General features: G+C 27.4%; 1 protein-coding gene across 1 annotated transcript in view; it reads right to left on the bottom strand.

The window, feature by feature from the left end:
- Positions 1–23,180, bottom strand: part of LOC136075104 (uncharacterized) — a 75,610-nt gene that overhangs the window by 7,507 nt on the left and 44,923 nt on the right. The window contains exons 6-8 of the mRNA XM_065787375.1: positions 8,093–8,148; positions 4,858–4,897; positions 298–353 (exon numbers count right to left, since the gene is read on the bottom strand). Of these exons, the coding sequence (XP_065643447.1) occupies positions 298–353; positions 4,858–4,897; positions 8,093–8,148 (152 nt within the window). The remainder of the gene's footprint in view (positions 1–297; positions 354–4,857; positions 4,898–8,092; positions 8,149–23,180) is intronic.

Genomic DNA, 23,180 nt, shown 5'->3' with positions numbered 1-23,180 from the left:
AAATAATTATATAATTATAAAAATATAAATATCGTTTTAAAAAAATATGATAACTATATTAAAATAATTATAAAATAATACATAAAAGATAATACTTTGTATATTTAATTTATATAAATTCTTATATTTAATTTACTTTTATCTTACTAAAAGCAAAAATAAAAACAATAAAGAAAATTGAAATCTAAAAATGTGAACTTAAAAAAAAAATTATTTTATTTTTTTATATATTTTACTCTTTTAACTCTTTTTAAGTAAATATATATTTTTTACATTTTACATCCAAAAAAATCTCACTTTTTTTAAATTCTTCTTTTAATTTAGTAGACAGATCAGAAGCCATAGTTTCATATCTAAACAAATTTATTTTAAAAATAATTTTTTGACTTGATTCTTTGAAGTGATTGAGACTACTTAAAATAAAAACAAAATTGCATGCCTATAAAATGAAATCTCAATGTTAGACTGTACATAAAAAAATATATGTCATAAAACTGTAGAAGGAAACTGAAAACTTCATATTATTATATTAATGCGTATTTTTTCATACTTACATGCATATTTATTTAACCTTATACAAATGTTTACTGATTCTTATAAACACAAAAAGTACAAAATGATACGACGACTTAAAAGATTGCAAATTAAATGAATCAGGAAAGCAAGATGAAGAATTCCAAAGAACTGACATTCAAGGAAAAAAATAGACAAATAAGAGTTTTTGGAACATGCAGGAACAGTCACAAAAAAAGGATGAAAATGAATTTTAGTAAATAGCACAAGGTACGCTAGCTAGCTTTAAAACAGTGCCCATAATAGTAATTGTAAAAAAGAGAAACAGAAGCAATGTTACGATGATGTGATAATAGTTGGAGGTTGGCTGCAAGAGCAATTTTAATTATGTTTACGATGCATTTTTGCACCTTGTGTAAAAGAGAAAAGGCATCATAAGAAGATATGGCAACAGTATACCATACAAGGATTTGAGATTTATAGAAAGAAAAGAATTCAGAGTAAGAAAGTGCTGAGTTTGATAAAAAATATGCAACCTTAGCAGATGTTAATATTGCAATAGATTTGATATACCATTTCCAAGAAAGATCAGAAGTAAGAGTTGTTCCTTGAAGATAGATGACACATCTGGTACATGACAGGGTAGATGACACATCTGGTACATTACCAATTGTAAATATAGGAAGATCTAAATTATTGCCATAACGATTGGCTGAGAAAAATTGAGTTTAATCTGAATTAAAGTTCACCAGCCACTGTGAGTTCCATGCTGTGGCAAAATGAGTTCCTTTTCAAGCTCAGGTGACCCTCCAAGCAATCAGAGATTGTTGGCTTCTTATCAACACAAGAATAAATGGTAGTATCATCAGCGGACAATACTACCTTTGATGTGAGAATATCTGGATGATTGTAAATGTAAATTAAAAACAGTATAGGGCCAAGGATTGAACCTTGAGGAACTGCTGATGCTACAAGATATGAACAAGAATGACCTCCATCAAGGAAAACTTTTATACTACGATTGGAAAGGAGGGATTCAATAACCTTAAAGATGTTGCCAGATACACAGTAAGAAAAAAGCTTATGGAGAAGACTGGTATGTCAAACTTTATCAAAGTCTTTTGAAATGTCAAGAGCGATAGCCTTAACCTCTACATCTTTATTTAAAGCACGATAAAACCAATCTGTTATTACTGTTAGCAAATTAGCTGTAGAACGAGAAGATCAAAGTCGATATTAATGATGAGAAAGTTAATTATTAGATTCAAGATGAAAGATTAAGTGTTTGTTAATTCAACAACTAAAAACGTTTGCTTATGATAGAAAGAAGATTAATGGGACGATAGTTAGATGAGTCAGATCGCTCTCCAGAATATTTGAAAATAGGGATAATAGTTGTCGCTTTCCAGCCTACTGGAAAACAAGACTGTGATCAGCACTTGTTAAATAATTTTGAAAGGTTGGATGACAGCTCCGGAGAACGCATTTGTAAAACTACAACAGGTATGTTGTCTGGACCATAAGGTGTAGAAGAGTCTAAGCAGGAAATCCCTTTTGATACACAAGCTAGAATGATACAAATTTCAAGCAATGGATCAACCTGTTTGATGGCTATATCAGGTAGAACGCAACTAGTGGAATTAAGAGATAATATTGATAAAAAGTTCTTAGCAAACAATTCAGCTTTGTTTTTAGGTAAGGTGACAAAGTCTGAACCATACAATTGAGGTGGAATAACAGATTTGCACTTATTATTAATACTGTAAAAGTTTCTCTAGAAGTCACAAGAGCCTAATTTTTGTGATGAACGAGATTTTATGACCTGATTTTATGATCTGCATTCCAGCCCCCAGTTATTATTCCATAAGCCAGCACTACCATTGTTGAAACAGCACAAATCAAACTAGCATTCTTGACATGATTAGCAAACAACAGTCAAATTGCTGGCGCACCTCTTAGCAAATAATCATATGCGTTGTTGGTGTTCACATTAAATCCACTATCATACAAATAAATTTTTCACTTAAAATTCTGTAAGTTTTGCTTGCAAATGCAAAGTGTGTATCAATAACTCATGTTGAGTTTCTACTTCTTGCACATGCGCATTACTCTTTCTTGATAAATCTGAGCGTTTGAGATTCCTTGAAATAGTAGGCCTAGACATGGTGAAGCTTGCCGCAGAAATGTATATTTTCATTAGGAATAATTTATACTTTTAATTATTATTTTATAAAATGTACACTTATAAACATGCACTCTGACATAAAATGCACAAAATGTACTTTGCGTGATTTAACAATAAGAATAACTTGTGCACAATAATACATTGTACATTTTATGTCTGAAAACAATTATACTTTGACAAAAATATATATATATTTATGATTAGCCAAATGAAAAAAAAAAAAAAAAAAATTACATCTGGTTGCATGAAATGTTGTTCTATAACATAAAAAAAGCATCATTAAAAAAAAAGTGAAATGGTATGATTCTGAGTACTGCTAAATTTGATATAAATATTCCTGTTTTTATGCTAAAGTATCGCCCCAAAAAAAATTGAATGTAAGGAAGTAAGAAAGAAATGGTATTTTCAGTAAAATAACTAACATGTTGATCATAAAGGAGTTTTATCAATTTTTTGTATTTTGCTAAATCAGCAAATTGACCACTTGAAGAATTTTGTTTTATGAAGCCTTGCTTTAAAAATAAGAAACTTTATTTGAATTTCTTCTATGTGTTTATTTTTATGTATATATTTCAAACAAAAAGTTTTTTAAAGAAAGATTTTTCTAAAAAAAAAGTTTTCGAAAAGGATTAATTAAAGTATAATTATAAATTATGACGGCATGTTAGCCATTAAAGATTTTTTATTAGATTTAAAAAAAATATATTTAGAAATCAATACTATGTGTGTATATATATATATATATATATATATATATATATATATATATATATATATATATACATATATACATATATATATATATATATATATATTTATATATATATATATATATATATATATATATATATATACATACATATAAATATAAATAAATAAATATATATATATATATATATATATATATATATATATATATATATATATATATATATATATATATATATATATATATATATATATATATATATATATAACGGGTTATGTCAAAAAAATGACTCTGCGCTCAATTTAAATTTGCATGTACTAATACCATTAGCTGTGTATATATTTTGTATGTACTTTATTGCAAATTTATTCTAGCATTAAATAAAAAAAGTAATTAAAATTCAACAATTTAAAATGAAAATAAACAAATCTAAACAAGAGCTTCTCCGTGAACGTGTGTATGGATTTTACATGGAAAATAAGCAAAATGGTAAACATTACACTTACTGCCATTTTAAAGCAATAAAAATACCAAAAGCAACCATATACCGTATAATTGAACGCTCAGAAAATGGAATCAGAACTCAAAGAGTTAAAGAAAGTGGTTGAGTTGCAAAAAAATGACGTATAAGAACATTACCAAGCTGAAGACCATGTTTGATCACAAGAATGGCATATCACATAGACAAACAGCTAGAAAATTTATGTGTATCAGTCTTCTATATGCAAAACATTGAAAAAACCCACAGATATTAAATGCAAAAAACAACAATAAAGATTCAAATACGAACAGAGTCACAAAAACGCAAAATAAGAACCAGATGCAGCCGATTATACAAAAATTATAAAAATCACGATTTGACAATTGATGATAAATCTTATTTCACTTTGAAGCATAGCACCGTTAACTGAAACCAAAATTTCTATTTAAGTAACACTGCTTTGACACCGCCAGTTAAAAAATATAAGCAATAAGTTTTGGTCTGGATTTGCGTTTCGGCAAAAGGTATTTCTATACCTCTTTTTGTACCTTGTAAGCAATCACTCAAGCAAGAATTATACCTGAGCGAGTGCATCAAAAAAAGACTTATTCCTTTTATCAAAGCAAATCATCTAGACGACAATTACATATTCTGGCCTGACCTAACAACATCACATTACGCAAAAACTGTAGTGGAGTATTTCAGACAAAATAACATCAATTTTGCTGAAAAGGAAGACAACCTCCCAACGAACCTGAATGCAGGCCTACTGATGACTTTTGGTCTCAATTAAAAGGAGAAGTATACAAGAACAACTGGCCAGCAGTAACTTATGATCAACTATGCAATAGAATAAAGTATTGTTTGAATAAAATCGACTTTACTGCCATACAACGCCTTATGGGATCGGTAAAAGGTCGAATCGATAATATTCGTAGAAATGGAGTAATAGAAGATAATTAAATATACCTTTCTCTTTGTTCTTTCTGATAATCATGTGATATGATATCTAATAATGTAACAATTATAATATTTTATTAAAAGTATAATACTTAGTGTATTTATTTTATACAAATTCTTAAATTTAATTTAGTATTATCTTAATATAATCAAAAATAAAAACTATAAAGTAAATTGAAAATTAAAAAAGTTAAAAAAAACTTTTCATATTTTAATTAATAGATTTTTCTCTTTTAAGAGCCATTTTCTAATAAAACCAGACAAAAGTATGTTGGTTCAAAAGTGATATCTTTTAATGGTGGTCATTTTTTTATACAGCAATGCTAATAGGGTAAAAAAAACAACCCTGTAATATTTTTTTTTTTTTTTTTAATATTTATAATTTTTGAGTTATGGTTGGTCAAACTTTTGGCTTTCTAATACTTGAAATATTATTATTGGGGTTTTGTGATTTTCAAACTAAGTTTAAAATCACAAAACCTTTGGACAACCCTTACTTTATCTAAAAATCATAAGCTGAAATCACAGATTTTTGGATTTGGAGCCTACTTTAAATACATTTATTTTGGAACCTAAAAGGTACCCACGATATATCTTATCCCTTTTGGAAAATGTTTAAAATTTTAATTTAAATGGTCGAAGGAAACTGAGAGGATATTGTTTACAAAAAAACTTATGAGTCATCAAACTGTCATAAAATTTTTTAATCAGCTATTTGGGAAATGGGAAAGGTCCCAAGGTTGAATGCATAGATTTTCTACTACTTCATATTACAATTCTTTTAATACAAAAAAAAAACAAAAAAAAACTTAGAGATAATATTGCATTGTTGGAATAACTCCACAACGAAAAGATAAATTTTTTATATACTTAAAAAAAAATAACCGAATGTTGTAGCAGAATTAATCAATATATTATAATAATTCTTTATCTCATTATGTGTAAAATACACCTTTTTCTGTTAAATGTTTTTTTTAGTGAATGTAATGTCTGTATGCAGTGACATTTCCTTTTTTCCGAAATATTCCTTTTGACCTTGCCTGAATATGGATGGGAGAACTTTTGGCAATAGCCTTTCAACCAAAATCCAGACTCTTCATCAAGACTTTCAAAAGCAAAAACTTTGGATTTTTTCTGTTGACAATCATGCATTAAATGCTTTTTATAATCAATGGTATCTTTTTCAGCAATTTCAATATCATAAATAGCATCGTCGTTGGTTAAATTAGTTGATGCTAATCTTTTTATTTCCACTAAAAATTCACTTAAATTTTCACACTCATGGCAAATCTTATCAATTGGTGCAATTGAAATTTGTTGCAACTGTTTGTTGGTTAAATCACTCAAAGCAAATGCTGGACAGTGGAGGAGAATTAGGGTAGGTTGCACTGTAATTGAACTGGAAATTAGTTTTGTAATATTGTTTGCTGTGTTCGAACATATTACTCAGCTCTCTATTCTTTTACTTCCAAGATAAATCTTGCTACATAGAGAAACCATTTATACCTGCGGCAGTAATACCATTCAGTCTTACTAAACACTTTTGTTGAGATGGTTTAATGACATGAAGTAATTCCCACTAACTGTTATCCGATAAAGGTGAGTAATTCTCACTTCTGCAAAGTTTATTTTAAAAAGCTTTTTATAATCAATGGTATCTTTTTCAGCAATTTCAATATCATAAATAGCATCGTCGTTGGTTAAATTATTTGATACTAATCTTTTATGTGGTTGATGTAACCTTTTAATAAGTTTTCAACAGTATCACCTTCAACCATTTCTCCGGAAAGCAAAATTTCTTTGTGTCTTTAACTAAATCTTCGTTAGTGGCAGTACATAATTAAGTTTGAATTAGAATGCGCTCTGACTTTAGGTGATTGTGACAAAATATGGAACCTACTGGAACATTTTTGTTGTAATGTTTTGAAACATTTGTTGACATTTATCGAAATACTTCCTACAGCAGATTATTCTTTTACCAACACTTAATTCATGAATTCAGTGATAGCATCTTCTCAGAGGTACCTAGCCAATACCTTGAATGTTAATAAAAATCGAAATCTAAAATATTTACTTTAAAGGTTTAGTAATTAAATTTTTTTTTCAATTGAAATATGGTTGTGAACAAATTCTTACCAAAGTTAAATCTATAAGGGAGAGGGGGGGGGAGACATATATAGTCATTATCAGAAATTGAAACGCACCCTTGGTTTTCTATTAGTGACTTTCCTACCCCTTCTGTCTCTTAATGCACTTTTGAAATCTAAAAACATGAAACTTAGGTTTTATACAATGTAAACTGAGGGAATTAAACAATAATTGTTTTACTCTACTTTATGATGCTTATAGAGTTTTTTTTTTAAACTTTTAAGAGCATTTCTTATTTTAATTTTTACAAAGTGTGCCTTGACATCCAAAGTTAGATCTTGTGTCTTGAATAACCTTTTTTCATTAAAACAAAGATATAGTCCACACTTGACATCATTAACTTTGTAAACATTTTTAACAACCTTTAGCTCTAACATTTTTTGCAACTGAGTGATTTTTTTTTAAAGTCTATTTAGCATAAAACGCTAATTCTCTGTTCTGAATAATTCAGAAGTAAATGTTCAATAAACTTAACAGAATAACTGTAAATTAAAAAAAAGCCTTACAATAATTAACTATGTTCAATAAACATCAAGTTAAAAAATGTTTACTAGAAAAAAAATTTGTCAAATCTACAATTGTATAAATAAATTTAAAAAAAATTAGATTTAGCATCATTTTAGCCTAAAATTATTTTAGCAATGCAATATTACCCCTAAATTTTTTTTTTGCATTAAAAGAATTGTAATACTCAGTAATAGAAAGTCTATAGATTCAACCTTGGGGACTTTCCCATTTTGTTTTTTTTTAATTTTTCCTATACTTCCATAATATGAAGAGAAACTTAGGGTGCAGTGGTCTCATTGCTTTTAAACTTAGTTGAAAAATCACAAACCCTAAAAGTGACTTTCCAAGTATTAAAAGGCCAAAATTTTAACCATAACTCAGGAGCTAGAAGTATTTAAAAAAAAATTACAGGCTACCTTTTTAATCCTTATAACAGCAAAATATGTGAGATTGAGAATGATTAAAAGATATCATTTTTGAGCATTGCCTGGTTTTTTCAGAAAATGGCTTTTATCTTCTTTTGAAATAAATTGAATTTTTTTTTAATTTTATTTTATTTTTTAAATATAAATCCATAAAAAATGTTCACCTTTTTGAAAATCTTCTTTTACTTGATTAGACAGATCAGAAGCCATGGTTTCATATCTATAAAAACATTTTTTAGACTTTAATTTTTGAAGTAATATTGATTACTTATAGAAAAAAAAAGGATACAACTAAATATTATATGCCTACAAAATAAAAATTCAATGATAAACTGTACATATGAAAATACATATGTACATATAAAAATATATATATGTCACGTACATATGAAAATATAAAATGTAATTGTAGAAGGGAAATGTAAATTTCATATAATTCTATATTGAAGTTTAATAAACAATTTTCACATTATTTTCAAATAAATAATAAATCTACTTCTAATGTCTATTAGTCAAATAAAAAATTTTATATGATATATGATTTATATAACTATTTCACAATCAAATGACTAGTCTTCCTTACAAATTTGGTAGCAGATTAAATTTAAATGTTTCAGATGCAAATTAAATAGGTCTTTATTTATGTCTCATTCATGTTTATTTTATTTATTATTGTTGTTATTGTTATTATTATTATAATTATTATAATTATTATTATTATTATTATTATTATTGTTATTATTGCTATTTTTATTATTATTCAAAAATTATTATTATCAAAAAAGCAAAATAGAAATAAAAATCTAATTTGGTTTTACCCTTATATAGCAATGGTTTAACTAACATAGGGAAAGTGTTTATAAATTTGTTATTAAACACTTGGGCCCTTTTATAAATTGTTTGTCTAGTAAATAATCAATTCTTAATCAAAACATAATTAAAGGTTGCACAAAAAATATGGAAAGAAATATAAAAGGTCAAAAATGCTTTGCTAAACAGAAAAGAAATCCTAGATAAAATAAACATAAATGTGTTGTTTACTCTAAGAAATATAATGGAAAAAATGTTTTACCAATCAAAAACAATCCTTTAAAATAATTATTTTAAAGACGCCATATTATGAAAATATAAAATAATTATATATTACTGTGTTTATAAATAAAAGAATGCCTTTTTAAAATTTAGGCCCAAAATTCAAGTAATTTTTCATTTTAAATGCTTTAGATGGATTGATTGTGATTTTGCAATAGATAAATGAGAAGTAGTTTTACTAATCTTTTTTTATAAATATATAAAAAGAATTGAAAGATTAAAAATTGATAATTTTATATTAAATTGTTCCATTCTCAAAAAAGAACCTGCATACAACAATGTCTTCAAAAAATGTATACTCTGTCAAGAAACAAACTTCAAATAATTATAAATGCAAACAAAGAATGTTCATGAAGAATGTTTTTTTTAAAAAGAAAAAAATTAAAAAAAAATAATGCAGAAGTAAAAAAACGCAGAGAAATCTCACTTATAATGTTAATATATTCCACAAATGTGTGGAAACATACAGAAGGTAAAAAATTAATGACTTCCTGGATTTTAATTTTAGTATAAATTGAATTTTTATTTTAATAATAGTTTTAAATTTTTTTTTAATAATAAAAGGTAAAAAAAATAAGTGATTTTATTTAGCTTCGTTTATTGATATATAAAAAGATCTTTTTACCATTAGAGAGCATAAAAAAAAAAAAATTTGGAAACTGTCACTAAACATATGAACTGATTATAGTAGATATATATATATATATATATATATATATATATATATATATATATATATATATATATATATATATATAAATATATATATATATATATACATATATATATATACAAATATATATATATACATATATATATATACATATATATACATTTATATATATAAATATATAAATATATATATATATATATATATATATATATATATATATATATATATATATATATATATATATATATATATATATATATATATATATATATTAGGGCTGTTCATGTGAAGACAGGAAAAAAAATTTTTTCTCGGATTTGAATGCATAGTTGTTTATTTTGTGCCATTTGACATAGTAATTGACTGTGGAAAAAATCTTTCCAATCAGATAATGTTTAAGGGGTGCTCAATGACCATAAAGTTTTACAAAAAACGTCAAAAACGTGTAAAAAGTTCCAAAGTTCCAAAAATTTCTAGAACCTGGTTAGTTAGATTTTTTCCACTGAAATATTGTCTGATTGCGTGCTATATAGATTATTTTTTTATTTATTTATATATTTATTAAACACCCACTATACAAGTATACAAGGTAAATTAGAGTTTTATACATGATAATTATAAAAATCCTTGAATTATTATTATTATTATTATTTTATTATTATCATCTAGGAATATTTTTTTCAAGAATATCCTTGAAGATTGTTCTTTGTTCTTTTGAGTTCCAGCATTCAACTGCACATTTTAGAGTTTGAAGATCCGTTTCAGGAACTAAATTTTTTAAGCCAATGATTTTTATTTTTTTTTTACTTTGAATTATTTTCTCCAGATTTAGTTCATGTTTATTACACAAACCCTTGATACTATCTAAAAAAGGTTGTGGGGCTGTTTTGTTTTCCGGCTGCGACTTAATAATATCAAATGTAATTTTATTGTTCATCAGGCGAATAAATAAGTTGAGCTTGTTTTGTTGTATAGTTATTGATATATCTTCAATAAAGAATAAGGGATGAATATAATTTTTGCTATGTTTTGAAACGTTGAGGAGTGACTTGAGTGCGTTTCTTCCAACTATATTAAGCTTTTGCATTAATACCTTTTTATGTTCACAAAGCTCAATTAAAGCTCAAACAAAGATTAATTAAAGTGCAGCAGATTAACTGTCATCAGGGCACCAGACTAAAAAATGTCTGCTAGTGTTTAAAACAACTGTGTTTATATCATTTTGTTAAAATTTGTATTCATAATTTTAATACTATTATTTAACTCAATTTAGAATTTGTTCAAACAGAATAAAAAGGTTTACAAGTATAAATATTATTTTTATTTGGAATTTCAGTTTGACAACAAATGTTTTAATATTTTGATAGTACCTAACCTTAGTAACCTATTACAGAAAACTAGCATGGTAGTCTAGTAGTGTATTGTTTGTTATTAAGTGCAGATAATAATAATTTCTAATTTGAAAATATTTATTTAATTTCTTTAGTAATAATTATTATAATATATTGCTGCAGCTGCATAAACCAACAACTGAATGATAAGTTTGTATAATATGGTATTGAGTTTTGATTTTCTCATAATATTTCAGTTATCATTGAAATGGCAGCATCATCTCGTGTTGCTATCTCTACACGACTTCAAACCAAAATCTTTTTAATTGGACAACCAGAGCCAAATCTTCCAGATAAAGTTCTTCCCTTAACATCTGATGTTTTAAAAACATTTTTTTAACATCTTAATTCAACCAAAAAGTCAGTGCCTGAAAGTCTTAAAACAACTGTTGATGAACTGATTATTATTTGGAATAAAGCCCGAATTCTGACAGCATTTCATCCAAATGTAGTCTTAAAGTTGAAAACTTTAATCCAGGAATTTAAATTAATAAAAAAAAAAAAATCCAGATTGTCAGATTCTCAGAAATCGAGAGAGAAATCATTTACAGACACCATTGGCCTACTTTTTGGCATTGCCCACAAGGATGCTGAAACCATGATCAGAATTGAAGAAGATAAAGAATTTTTATTGGATCAGAGATGTCAGAGAAAAATGGTGATATTTGGAGAGGACAAAGAACTTTCAAAATTAGAAGAAAGAAATGAAGCAAGGAAACAAGCAGAGAGAGAACGAAAGCTAAAAGAAGAGCAAAGACAATCTGGTGCGAGTGCAATAGTTCCTGTTATTGAACCTTTACATGACGAAAGTTATAGTGATGACAACGATAACGATGCTGTTGATAATGACAAAATGGTTGATAGAGATTTTGAGATAGAAATCCCTGTTTATTACAGACTACAAGTCAGTAAAGCAAGTTCTTCAGGGTCAGCTGAATCAAGTTTAGCAAGTACTCCAAAACGAGTATGTATCTTAGATACAATTCTTGACTCGCCTGATGTTTCATCAACATTAGACAGAATTAATCTATCTGACACAAAATTTACTATACTAGCAGCAGCAATTGCAAGGGCTGGTGGACAGAACCTCGATGATGGATCATTGTCACGTTCTACAGTCCGTAGAAAACGAACCTATCATCGATCAAATATTGAAGCCACTGTTCGAACTGAATTCTGCGAGTTGGACAAACCACCATTAATCGTCCACTGGGATGGCAAACTGATGATAGATCGTACAAATTCTGCAGCCCCTAAAGCAAATGCTGACCGGCTATCTGTAGGTGTGACAGGTCACAATGTTGACAAAATACTTGGAATAGCAAAACTATCAGCTGGAACTGGAGAAGCCCAAGCAAAAGCAGTTATTCATCTGCTTAATTTCTCGGACATAATTGGTGATGTTATTGGAATGAGTTTTGATACTACAGCCTCTAACACTGGCTCCAAAAATGGTGCCTGTGTAGTTCTAGAGAAACATATAGGTAGAAATTTGTTATATTTCGCTTGCAGACACCATGTTCATGAGATCATAGTAGCAGGAGTGTTTGGATCACTATTTGGACCATCATCTGGTCCCAACATACCTCTTTTCCAGAGATTTCAGCAATATTGGCCCAAAGTTAATCAAGGAAATTTTAAACCTCTGGATGACATTCGAATGAAAATACCCCTGGTGCAAGAACTACAAAATGAAGTGATTGCATTCCTCAAAGAAAACCTGCATGTTAAAATGCCAAGGGATGACTACAAAGAAATCATGGATCTCTGTCTGTTAATACTTGGAAAACTGCCTGATCAAGAAGAGAAAAATTATCATTTCAAGATCCCTGGTGCTTATCACATGGCTCGCTGGATGGCCAAGGTTATTTATTGTTTTAAGATTTATTTATTTCGTGAAGAGTTCAAGTTGACCACAAAAGAGGAAAAAAATCTCTGTGAATTTTGCTTATTTGCTAGTCTGGTTTATGTAAAATCTTGGATATCATGCACAAATGCCAGCGATGCTCCAGTTAATGACTTGTTTCTGTTTCAGCAACTTAAGCAGTTTGCAGTTGTGAATAAAACGATTTCCGAAGCAGCAGTCAAGAACTTTCAAAACCATTTGTGGTACCTTTCACCAGAATTGGTCCCACTAGCTTTGTTTTCAAACAAACTTCAAACGGAAGAGAAGCGAAAAATGATTTCCAACATGAAATTTCACAGTGAGAACTGGTCTGAAAGGTTGATCAAATTAAAGAACATTGAAAGTCTAGAGAAGAAATCTCTGGACATGCTGGTGACATCAGTTTCAGCAAGTGCGTTGCGGTCAATGAAAGTTGATATTGATTTTCTGTTCAACAACGATCCAGCTACCTGGAATGATTCCCCAGAATACCAAGAAGGAAAAAATTTAGTATATTCATTGAAAGTAGTAAATGATGCTGCCGAACGATCTGTGGCTTTAATGTCGATGTTTAATGAATCGATTACAAGGAATGAATCTGAAATGCAGAGGTTAATTCAGGTGGTTGAGGATCACAGAAAGCGAGTGCCAGATGCCAGAAAGTGTACTCTGAAGAGTTATAGTCCTCGCTAGCATTAACATTGCACGAACTATAACATTACGATAATTAAATGTTAATTGCTCATATGTTTTTTTGTTTATAATTCGTATTTTAATCAATGACAAAGAGTCAAAAATCCTAATGTTTTATTTTGGAAAAATTCTGATATAACAAAAACCGCAGAACTTTAGTCGTATTGCAGTATTTTATTTCATTAATTTCTCTGCTAATAAACCAGTCTAAAGTGGATGTGGATTGTAATTTGTATTCAGAATTTAATATTTAGAGATAATTAAAACTGATCAAATCTGAAAAATCTAATTAACCGGGTTTTAGAAATTTGTGGAACTTTGTTACTTTTTCCATGTTTTTCACATTTTTCGTAAAACTTTATGGTCATTGAGCACCCCCTAAACATTATCTGATTGGAAAGATTTTTTGCACAGTTAATTACTATGTCAAATGGCACAAAATAAACAACTATGCAATCAAATGTGAAAAAAAAAATTTTTTTGGACAGCCCTAATATATATATATGTATATATATATGTATATATATATATATATATATATATATATATATATATATAATATATATATATATATATATGTATATATATATATGTATATATATATGTATATATATATGTATATATATATATATATATATATATATATATATATATATATATATATATATATATATATATATATATATATATATATATATATATATATATATATATATATATATATATATATATATGTATATATATATAAATTAGTAAAAAACACTTAACTTTTTCATCAACTTTAAGTTTCACCATTGCTGGATCATCAGGATCTTTCTGATGATCCAGCAATGGTGAAACTGAAAGTTGAAGAAAAAGTTAAATATGTGTTTTTTACTAATTTATTATTGCTCTGTTCTTTAAGAACATTGAGCACTCTATTTGTACAATACACTAACATAATTTACATATATATATATATATATATATATATAAATATATATATATATATATATATATATATATATATATATACACAAGGTGGCCAGCTAAAAGTAAATTTTAAATTCTAGAATATTTCCAGGATTTTTCAAGGAAATTTTGGGTTATTCAAGGATATATTGACTTTTTCTCGACAATAAAATGGACTAGTAAATGGAAGATATATTGTCTTAAAACCAAACAACAAAATATTTATATTTGAATACGCATATAAATCAAACATACATACGTATAATTGTTTGTGTGTTCAATATAAATCATATATACATACATATATTTATGTAAAGTTTGTTCAAACTCATACAAACATATATATACGTATATATATACGTATATATATATATATATATATTTATATATATATATATACATATATACATATATATACATATATATATATATATATATATATATACATATATATATATATATATATATATATATATATATATATATATATATATATATATATATATATATAAATATATATATATATATATATAAAATGTTTATTATATTTTATCTCTTTTTTGGATTGCTCCAGTTTTTAATGAAAGATTAAGGTCTTTAATTGTTTGTTCTTTTTCTAAAATTGTGTTTCTCAAAGTCTCTCTTTACTTACTCTTTTACTGCGTCATTGCTCAACTTGTCAGCATCAGATTTGAGAATTTCAATGCCCTTTTAACACTAGAAGGCAAGAAGTTTATCAACAAAATCAGTTAACTTGTTAAAAGACTCAAACTTTTCATTAAATTGAACACTTTCTGCACTCACAAATTCATCATATTGTTGTTTTGCATCATCTGCATTATCGATTGAAAGCCATTTTAATGCACTTATTCTCTCAGCTAGAGCCTTGAATTTAACAGCGGATATTTCCTTGTTTTGAACCATTTCATTTGGAGACAAAGATGAAGCTTTCTCTTCTGGTTTACAATAAAGAGAACTTAGCATCTGTTTTAGTGCTGTTCTGAATTCAATTTTGCTAACATCTAGGTGGTTGTTTGATTTACCTACTTCAATCTTAATTAAACTATATGCAGTTGCAGCTTCACTTAAAATGTTTGGTTTAAGAATCATATTCATCAAACTTCGCTACATGCTTTCTAAAATGTTAGATAAAAATGCAACCATAGGTTTGTCTGTTTGAAATAGAACTCGAAATCCTTTCCATTTTTTAGCAAGATCTTGAAAAAATGCATTCACAAAGGTACAAAATTGTGAAAATGATGATCTACCAGAACTTCATAGCTCTTATTTTTAGGACATCTGCTTTTGCATAGTGATTCTCAATACTTTATAATTTTAACTATATTTGGCCATACAATAATGCCTCTAGAAGCAACACCTTCATCTTCTACCCAGCGAGTTGCGCAGAAACTGTGAAACAATAAAATACAAAAATAAAAATGGTGAAATGCTCTTAACTTATACATAAATATAAAAGATAAGATAATTTATTATTATATTTTTTCTGTTCAAATATGCATACTTAAGGCAAAGCAAGCAGATCAGTTTTGCAAACTCTAATATATTCATCTATTTTAACTGGTGACTCTTTGAAAAGATTATATATTGCACGAAATACTTTTAGCAATAAACTCCCACTTTTGGGAATTTATTGCTATTTGTAGGGTACCATGAACAATGTGCAAACTGCCCATATTAATTATATCAGAATATGGTTTTTCTTGTCTATGTTCATCAAACATTTTTAGAACCTCCAATTAACATTAGGACCATCCATTGATACTTGAATTAGTTTTTTTAAGATCAAACATCTCTGTTGCTTCAATAAGTTTGTCAAATAAACTCTGTGAATTTGGGCGTCTGAGGAAATTAGAATCAATATATCTTGCTTTTACAACACCAGAATTTGAATCCCAGTATCTAACTCCACAGTCATTTTGTTCATTTTTAAAGATTACATTCATACTCTCATCATATGACAAAACAAAGATGGGTGATGGTCTGACTTCAGATATAAGTTGATCTTGATAGTATGGTGCTAAATCAAAATTTATGAGGTAGCCATATTTTGTTTTGCTTAATGCAAACTTTGACGCTATTGTACTCTCAGAAAACATAGATTTAAATATTTCATTTAAATTTAAGCATGATCTTAAATGTGACATTACAACATTCAAGGTCCATATTATTTCTGCTTTGGTAACCAGAGCTGGAGATTGAAGATCCTTTATAGTAGGTTGTACCATTTTGTCATTTAAATCCTTGTTTGAATTGGAAAAATGTTCTAGTAAGTTAACAAAAGCTGCTTTATAGCCAGATATTTCTGTATGAAATCTAGGAATGAAATGTGTAAAAAAAAAACAATTATTATCCGGTAAAGTGCACAGCTAAGCAATTTGCTCCAAGCATTCCAAAATTCAAAAACATTTTTAAAAATAAATAGTAAAAAATCAAATCAAATAACTAAAAAACTACCTGTAATGAATATATCAGCTGCATTACATGTCCTTGCATGCTCTTTATGCCTCTTACCGATTACATGAGAATCCAAAGCAGATACTCCCATGTTAGAAATATTATTATCTGTTCAACATCAATTACATCTTGCTTTCTTTGAAATTGAAGAACAAAAATTGACCCAAGAAGAATACTTTTTATTGTATAGCCATTCTGTTTTGAAACGACAATTCTTTGACTTGGGCATTATGTTAGTTATATTATAAATTAATTTACATATATATATATAATATTTGTATATTTTACTTTCTAAATAATTAGTAGAATTAATAATACATATAGTAAAATTATTTAAAATATTTTGATCATTCCAGATAATACATTATCAAACTAAAATTTTTGTAAAAGATGAAAACAAGAAAAAGGAATATATAATATTCTAATTTCTTATTTCATAATAAACGGAATATATAACTCTATAAAAAAATTTTTTGTAAGAAGGGCTGTTTTTCCAGGACATTTGCTGGACCTATAAAATTCCAGGATTTTTCCAGGTTTTCAAGGACAGCTGGCCACCCTGATATATATATATATATATATATATATATATATATATATATATATATATATATATATATATATATATATATATATATATACTTTATGCATGGCCAGGACTAGCCCACTATTGCTAAAAATGCATAAAGTATTTTACTGTGGCAACTTGATCACTGCTTTTTATATACTTTATGAGAACTTTACAAAAATGCTCAAAAAAACCCTAACTTTTTTACAAATCAATTACAAAAAAAATGACAAGGGTAATTTCATGTAAAAGTAACTGTCATTTCAGTCACCCCTTGGATTTTCCTTAAATTTTAACCAGGGGTACCTATTGATGAAACATAAAAAAATGCAAAATTTGAGCTCCCAAATTCAAACGGTTCAAAAGTTATGATGTTTTGAAATTCAGCATAAAACATTCCTTTTTTTACGAAGTCATTATGGATTTCGTAGTTCTACTTATAATTAAACAATTTAAGATCTAATAGAAGAATGTGGCTAAAAATTGATACCTGAATAGTTTTAAGGGTGCTGAATTCAAACATGTAGATAAAATTAAATTTTCTAATAGTTACTTTTTTATTTTAAAATAGTCAGTCAAATTTTTTGTTCTATTACCATGGGTTGCACTTTCATTAATTCCTGGAGTTGCCCAAGTCTCATGGATTTGATTTTTTTTTCAAATGAAGTAGGTGATCCTAGGTTATCTTTATAAAAAAGATAATTTTGGTTTCTTTAAGCATAATAAAGATATGTCATTGTGAAGTTTAGACAAAAAATTTCTTTATTTGGCCTCTATTCTCTATTTAAGATTTTATAGCGATACTTTTTGTGTGAATAATTTAAGTTCTAGTAGAGAAATATGATTGAAAATTGGTACCTGACCATTTTTAAAGGTGTTGAATACTAAGATAAAGAGAAATTAATAATGTTTTAGAATTATTTTTGAATTTTAAAATGTCAATAACCCTTTTTTTTTCTTGTAATTATAATTTTCATTTCACTTTTTTCTGGAGTTGCCTTACTCTCATTGTGAAACAAGATGTTTTGGAAAAGTTTAGGTCTCTGAAAGAAAATAAAAAATTATATTGCTTTGGATAACTTGCATATTTAGGATCAATATTTTCAAAAGTATACATGGAATATACATTATTTACTATACAACACATTGAAAAAAGTAGTTTCTTTTTTTATTATTCTAATAATTAGGTATTATTTCAAAACATTGGTTTCATGCTCAAATGTTGTGTTAAAAAAAGAGAGACTAAAATACAAACTTTTTTGAAAAATATTAAAAATCTACTTTATTGAAAAAAGCAGGTTTCAAAAATAAAAATGAAAAGGAATAACCAAATATTACTAAAATTAAAGTTATATCATATATAAACAATTATACTTTCATAAATAATGAAAGTATAATTGCTCAAATAGAGTTTTATTTCCTTTTGAGATTTGGTACAGACGCCCAGAAGATGTTGAAGGTGTTTTAACAAGAGAAACGACATTCATTCTTGACACCCAGCAACTATCATTCCAGTTTGGCCATTAGTAAGACCGAATTGGATAATGTGGATGCATAAACTTTACCATAAAATCATAGTTCTCTTTATCAACTTCAAAAACCATACCAAGCCAGTAAAAATCGTTGTATTTGCAAAATAGGTTTTGTGACATCATAACATTGTCAATTTTAATAATTTCATATTTTTGTTTTTTAAGGAAGTCAAATGTTAGAGCAAAATCATCATTATCAAATACCCTTTTCATTTTTATATATGAATGAGAAGAAGGAATAAATTGATGGAAACTTCTTGTCCCAGGAATAGTGGTTGCTATTAAAAGTCTATCAGTAAGTTTGCTTCTTACTAGCTCAATTCTTCAGCAGTGACATACACAAACGTAATCCCACTGATTGACTTTTGACAGTATTCAAACATTGCTTGAGAAAACAGTATAAGACCTGTGGTTGGACTCTGCATGCTAGCTGTTGCAATAAGCTTTTTAACAGTGCCACCTATTCCATTGTATGATGATTTGCCATGGCTTGTTGCAAAAAAATTCCAGATGCAATGAACAGAAAAACCTTGAGCGTGGTGACATAAATTGTAAAAATGTTTGCAGTTTTTAAACTGCCCTGAATAGTCATCGGAAAAATAATGAATTTTTGTAATTGTGGGACAAAGATGAGTTTTTATATAATGGTTTTATGCATAACTTCATTATTAAATCTAACATCATGATTCAAATCATCTGAAATTACACAAAAAGAAGATATTTCCGATTTCACTTTCTTGTAATAGATGACAACTGGATGAAGGGAACATTGACTCTTGCTCCAATGGTAACTCTGTTTCTCGTCTTGTATTACAAAAGTTTAATTCTCTTCAAAATCTGCCAGTACAATAGCCTCATCAATACTAATTGTTTCTTTGAGATACTTTAGATAGCTAGATTGTGATTTTGCTATAAATGAATGAGAAGTAATTATATTAAGTTTTTCACGCAGGAGCTCTATAAATTCATTTATTGGAAGTTTTGTTGTTAATAGTTCAGTTCTACCTGTTGTTGTCCACTGTTTGAAATCCATTGACTGTTCATTTTCATCACTATCATATTGCTCTTTTTTTTTACCTGGCATTTGCCTTGAATACTCATTGTCACAGTAAAAAAGCTTTACAAGTTCTATAACATCTTTACTGATTCGATGCCGTTTAACCATATCAGGGTATGCTATGATGCCTTTTGATGCCTGATGATTGCGTAAAAACTTTGCATTTTGAATTTTGTGTTTGGAAACTCTGAAATCTTTTGTTGCTTTTCTGATAGACCAAAATTTTGGGGTTAGTGTCAAAATTTGAAGTTACTGCCTTCTGTTTTTTTCATGCATTCTAGAAAGAAGTCTAGATCGCCAGCTTTGGTTTGAGTTTTCTTTAGAACTTCATTCTCTATTGCAACAAGATCGGATTCGGTTACATGCAGAGCAGTTGTAAGCTTCTTAATAACTGCTTCTTCAACTTGCTTTATCTTTCACTTGGAAAGTGAAAGATAAAGCAAGTTGTTGCTTTATCTTTCACTTTCCAAGTGAAGATTTGTTAGAGATTTTGGGTAAATGAACATTTAGAGGAGACATAAAGTTCACATAAAGTACTATTGAGAAATGATCTTGTTGATATTAGTATAATTTCTTTTTCAATATTATCTTTAGTTAATTTTATTTCCAACTCGTTCTCTTTTGATTCTTCACTTGATGCTAATTTATATCTGCATTGTGGACAAAGTTTTTCACCTGGAACTACGAATTTGCCTTTAATGCATAGGAACTTTGCTGTATCCAAGTTGATTTAACGAAGACTACCTAAAAAAAGGGAAGAACTCTTTTAATACGTATAAAAACTTTAATAAAATCATAAAAAGTTTAAAGTTGTATGGCATTTAATAGTGCACTTTCAGAGGTCAGCTAAAAGGTTAAATAGAGCTAAAATAGAACTTGGCTGGCAATAATTTCATAATTGTAACTCACAACATTTTCACTAAACTAAAAGTTATGATTACTATAAATACCTTTTATAACTTTGTTATGCGTACTAAATGGATTGCACCACCGTGTTAATTTAGTTGTTTAATGCTTCAAATAAACATGTCTCTAATGGAGACAAGCTGTTGGTTTGACATTTTTTATTGAGAGCCCAGTCCTCCACATTGATATTTCTCTATCATTTTCAGGAATATTCTCAAAAGGTTCAATTCCCAGCAACGATGTATATGTTGTGAGATGACATTCACTTTTTAGGTTGATTCCAATGAAGCACTGTTGGCTGTTTGCCATGACTAAGAAACTGAATTACCAAACAAGATTTAATATTTATTTAATCTAAAATTAAAATAACTTTTTTTAATTTAAATTTGTTATTGTTAACTGTTTCAAAACTATATTTAGACGACATAACCGACGCCCCAAAACTGTATTTATACATCACAGCAGGTGTAGCAAAACTGTATTTTTCATGATAGCTCACTTCACAAAACTTTATTTATATATCAAAACCAATCTTAATAAACTGTTTTTACACATCACAATTGAACCCTTGACAGTCAGGCTATTTGAAAAAATGATACCCGTTTTATGGTTAAGTAATATTATACCATTTTTACCAAATTTAAAAATTATTCTAAAATATTAGGAACTGGGTTAATTTCTCTTCACCTTTGAATTCAACACCTTTAAAAATGGTCAGGTACAAATTTTCAGTCATATTTGTGTACTAGAACTTAAATTATTCACACAAAAAGTATCGCTATAAAATCTTTAATAGAGAATAGCGGCCAAACAAAGAAACTTTTTGTCTAAATTGCAAAATGACATATCTTTATTATACTTTAAGAAACCAAAAGCATCATTTTTAAAAAGATAGCCTAAGATCACCCACTTCATTTGAAAAAAAATCAAATCCATGAGACTTGGGCAACTCCGGGAAGTGATGAAAGCGCAACCAATGGTGACAGAACAAAAAACTTGAATGACCATTTTAAAATAAAAAAATAACTATCAAAAATTTAAATTTCACTATTTTATCTACATTTTTGAATTCAGCACCTTAAAAAATGGTCAGATACCAATTTTTAGCTACATTCTTCCACTAGATCTTAAAATATTCAATTAAAAGTAATACTAAAAAGTCCATAATGGCGGAAGTGGAAAAAAATAGGGCATTTTAGGCTGAATTTTAAAATGTCATAACTTTTGAACCGCTTCGATTTGGAAGCTCATACTTTACTTTTTTTTTGTTATATTGATAGGTACCAATGGTTCAAATTTGAAAGAAATCTGAGAGGGTGACTGCAAAATTTCAATTTTTTGTAGCACTTTTACATGGAATTACCCACAACAGAGACATGAAACAATATATATAGTTATCAGGTCTTGTTTTACAGCATTACACATAAACAATTTTACATAAGCAGAAAGCAAATTTGGTTAAGCAACTTTTTATCGTTAACTTTTAAATTATTCAATTAGTGGTAAGATAAAAGAAGTAATTTTACAAAAAGTCACATTAACTTTTGAATGACGTTTATGCAAAAAAACTTGATACAAAAGTTTGAATGCCAACTACGTTTGATATAAACTAATGAAAAAACTCAATTAAAATTAAAAAATATATTTTTATTTTGTTTTTATTTTATTGTAATGATTGATTTTTTAAGCTTGAGACAAAGATTATTAAAAAGTAATTTAACTCTGATAACAAATATTTGACTTAACTAAAAACTAATTTCATAAAACTATTTAATTTTATTCTGATAAAAAATATGTAATTTAGATTCTAAAAATATATAATTTAATCTTATTTTAAAAAAATATTTAAGCTTATTAAAAGTGAAGTTAATGCTTTGGTTTAACATTATTTTCAATTTTAATTAAAAATATTACTAAATATTATTCAATATTGAAATTTTATTTATTCTTAAAATAAATTAGCTCATTTTCATCGCAAAAGTTTTTTTGGTTTTCGTACTTTAACACTTTTTTTTTTTTAAACTCAAAA

The sequence above is a fragment of the Hydra vulgaris genome, chromosome 01 (genome assembly GCF_038396675.1).
Source record: "Hydra vulgaris chromosome 01, alternate assembly HydraT2T_AEP".
Taxonomy (NCBI): Eukaryota; Metazoa; Cnidaria; class Hydrozoa; order Anthoathecata; family Hydridae; genus Hydra; species Hydra vulgaris.
Note: the sequence above shows the minus strand (reverse complement) of the source record. Positions and strands in the feature narration are given on the sequence as shown.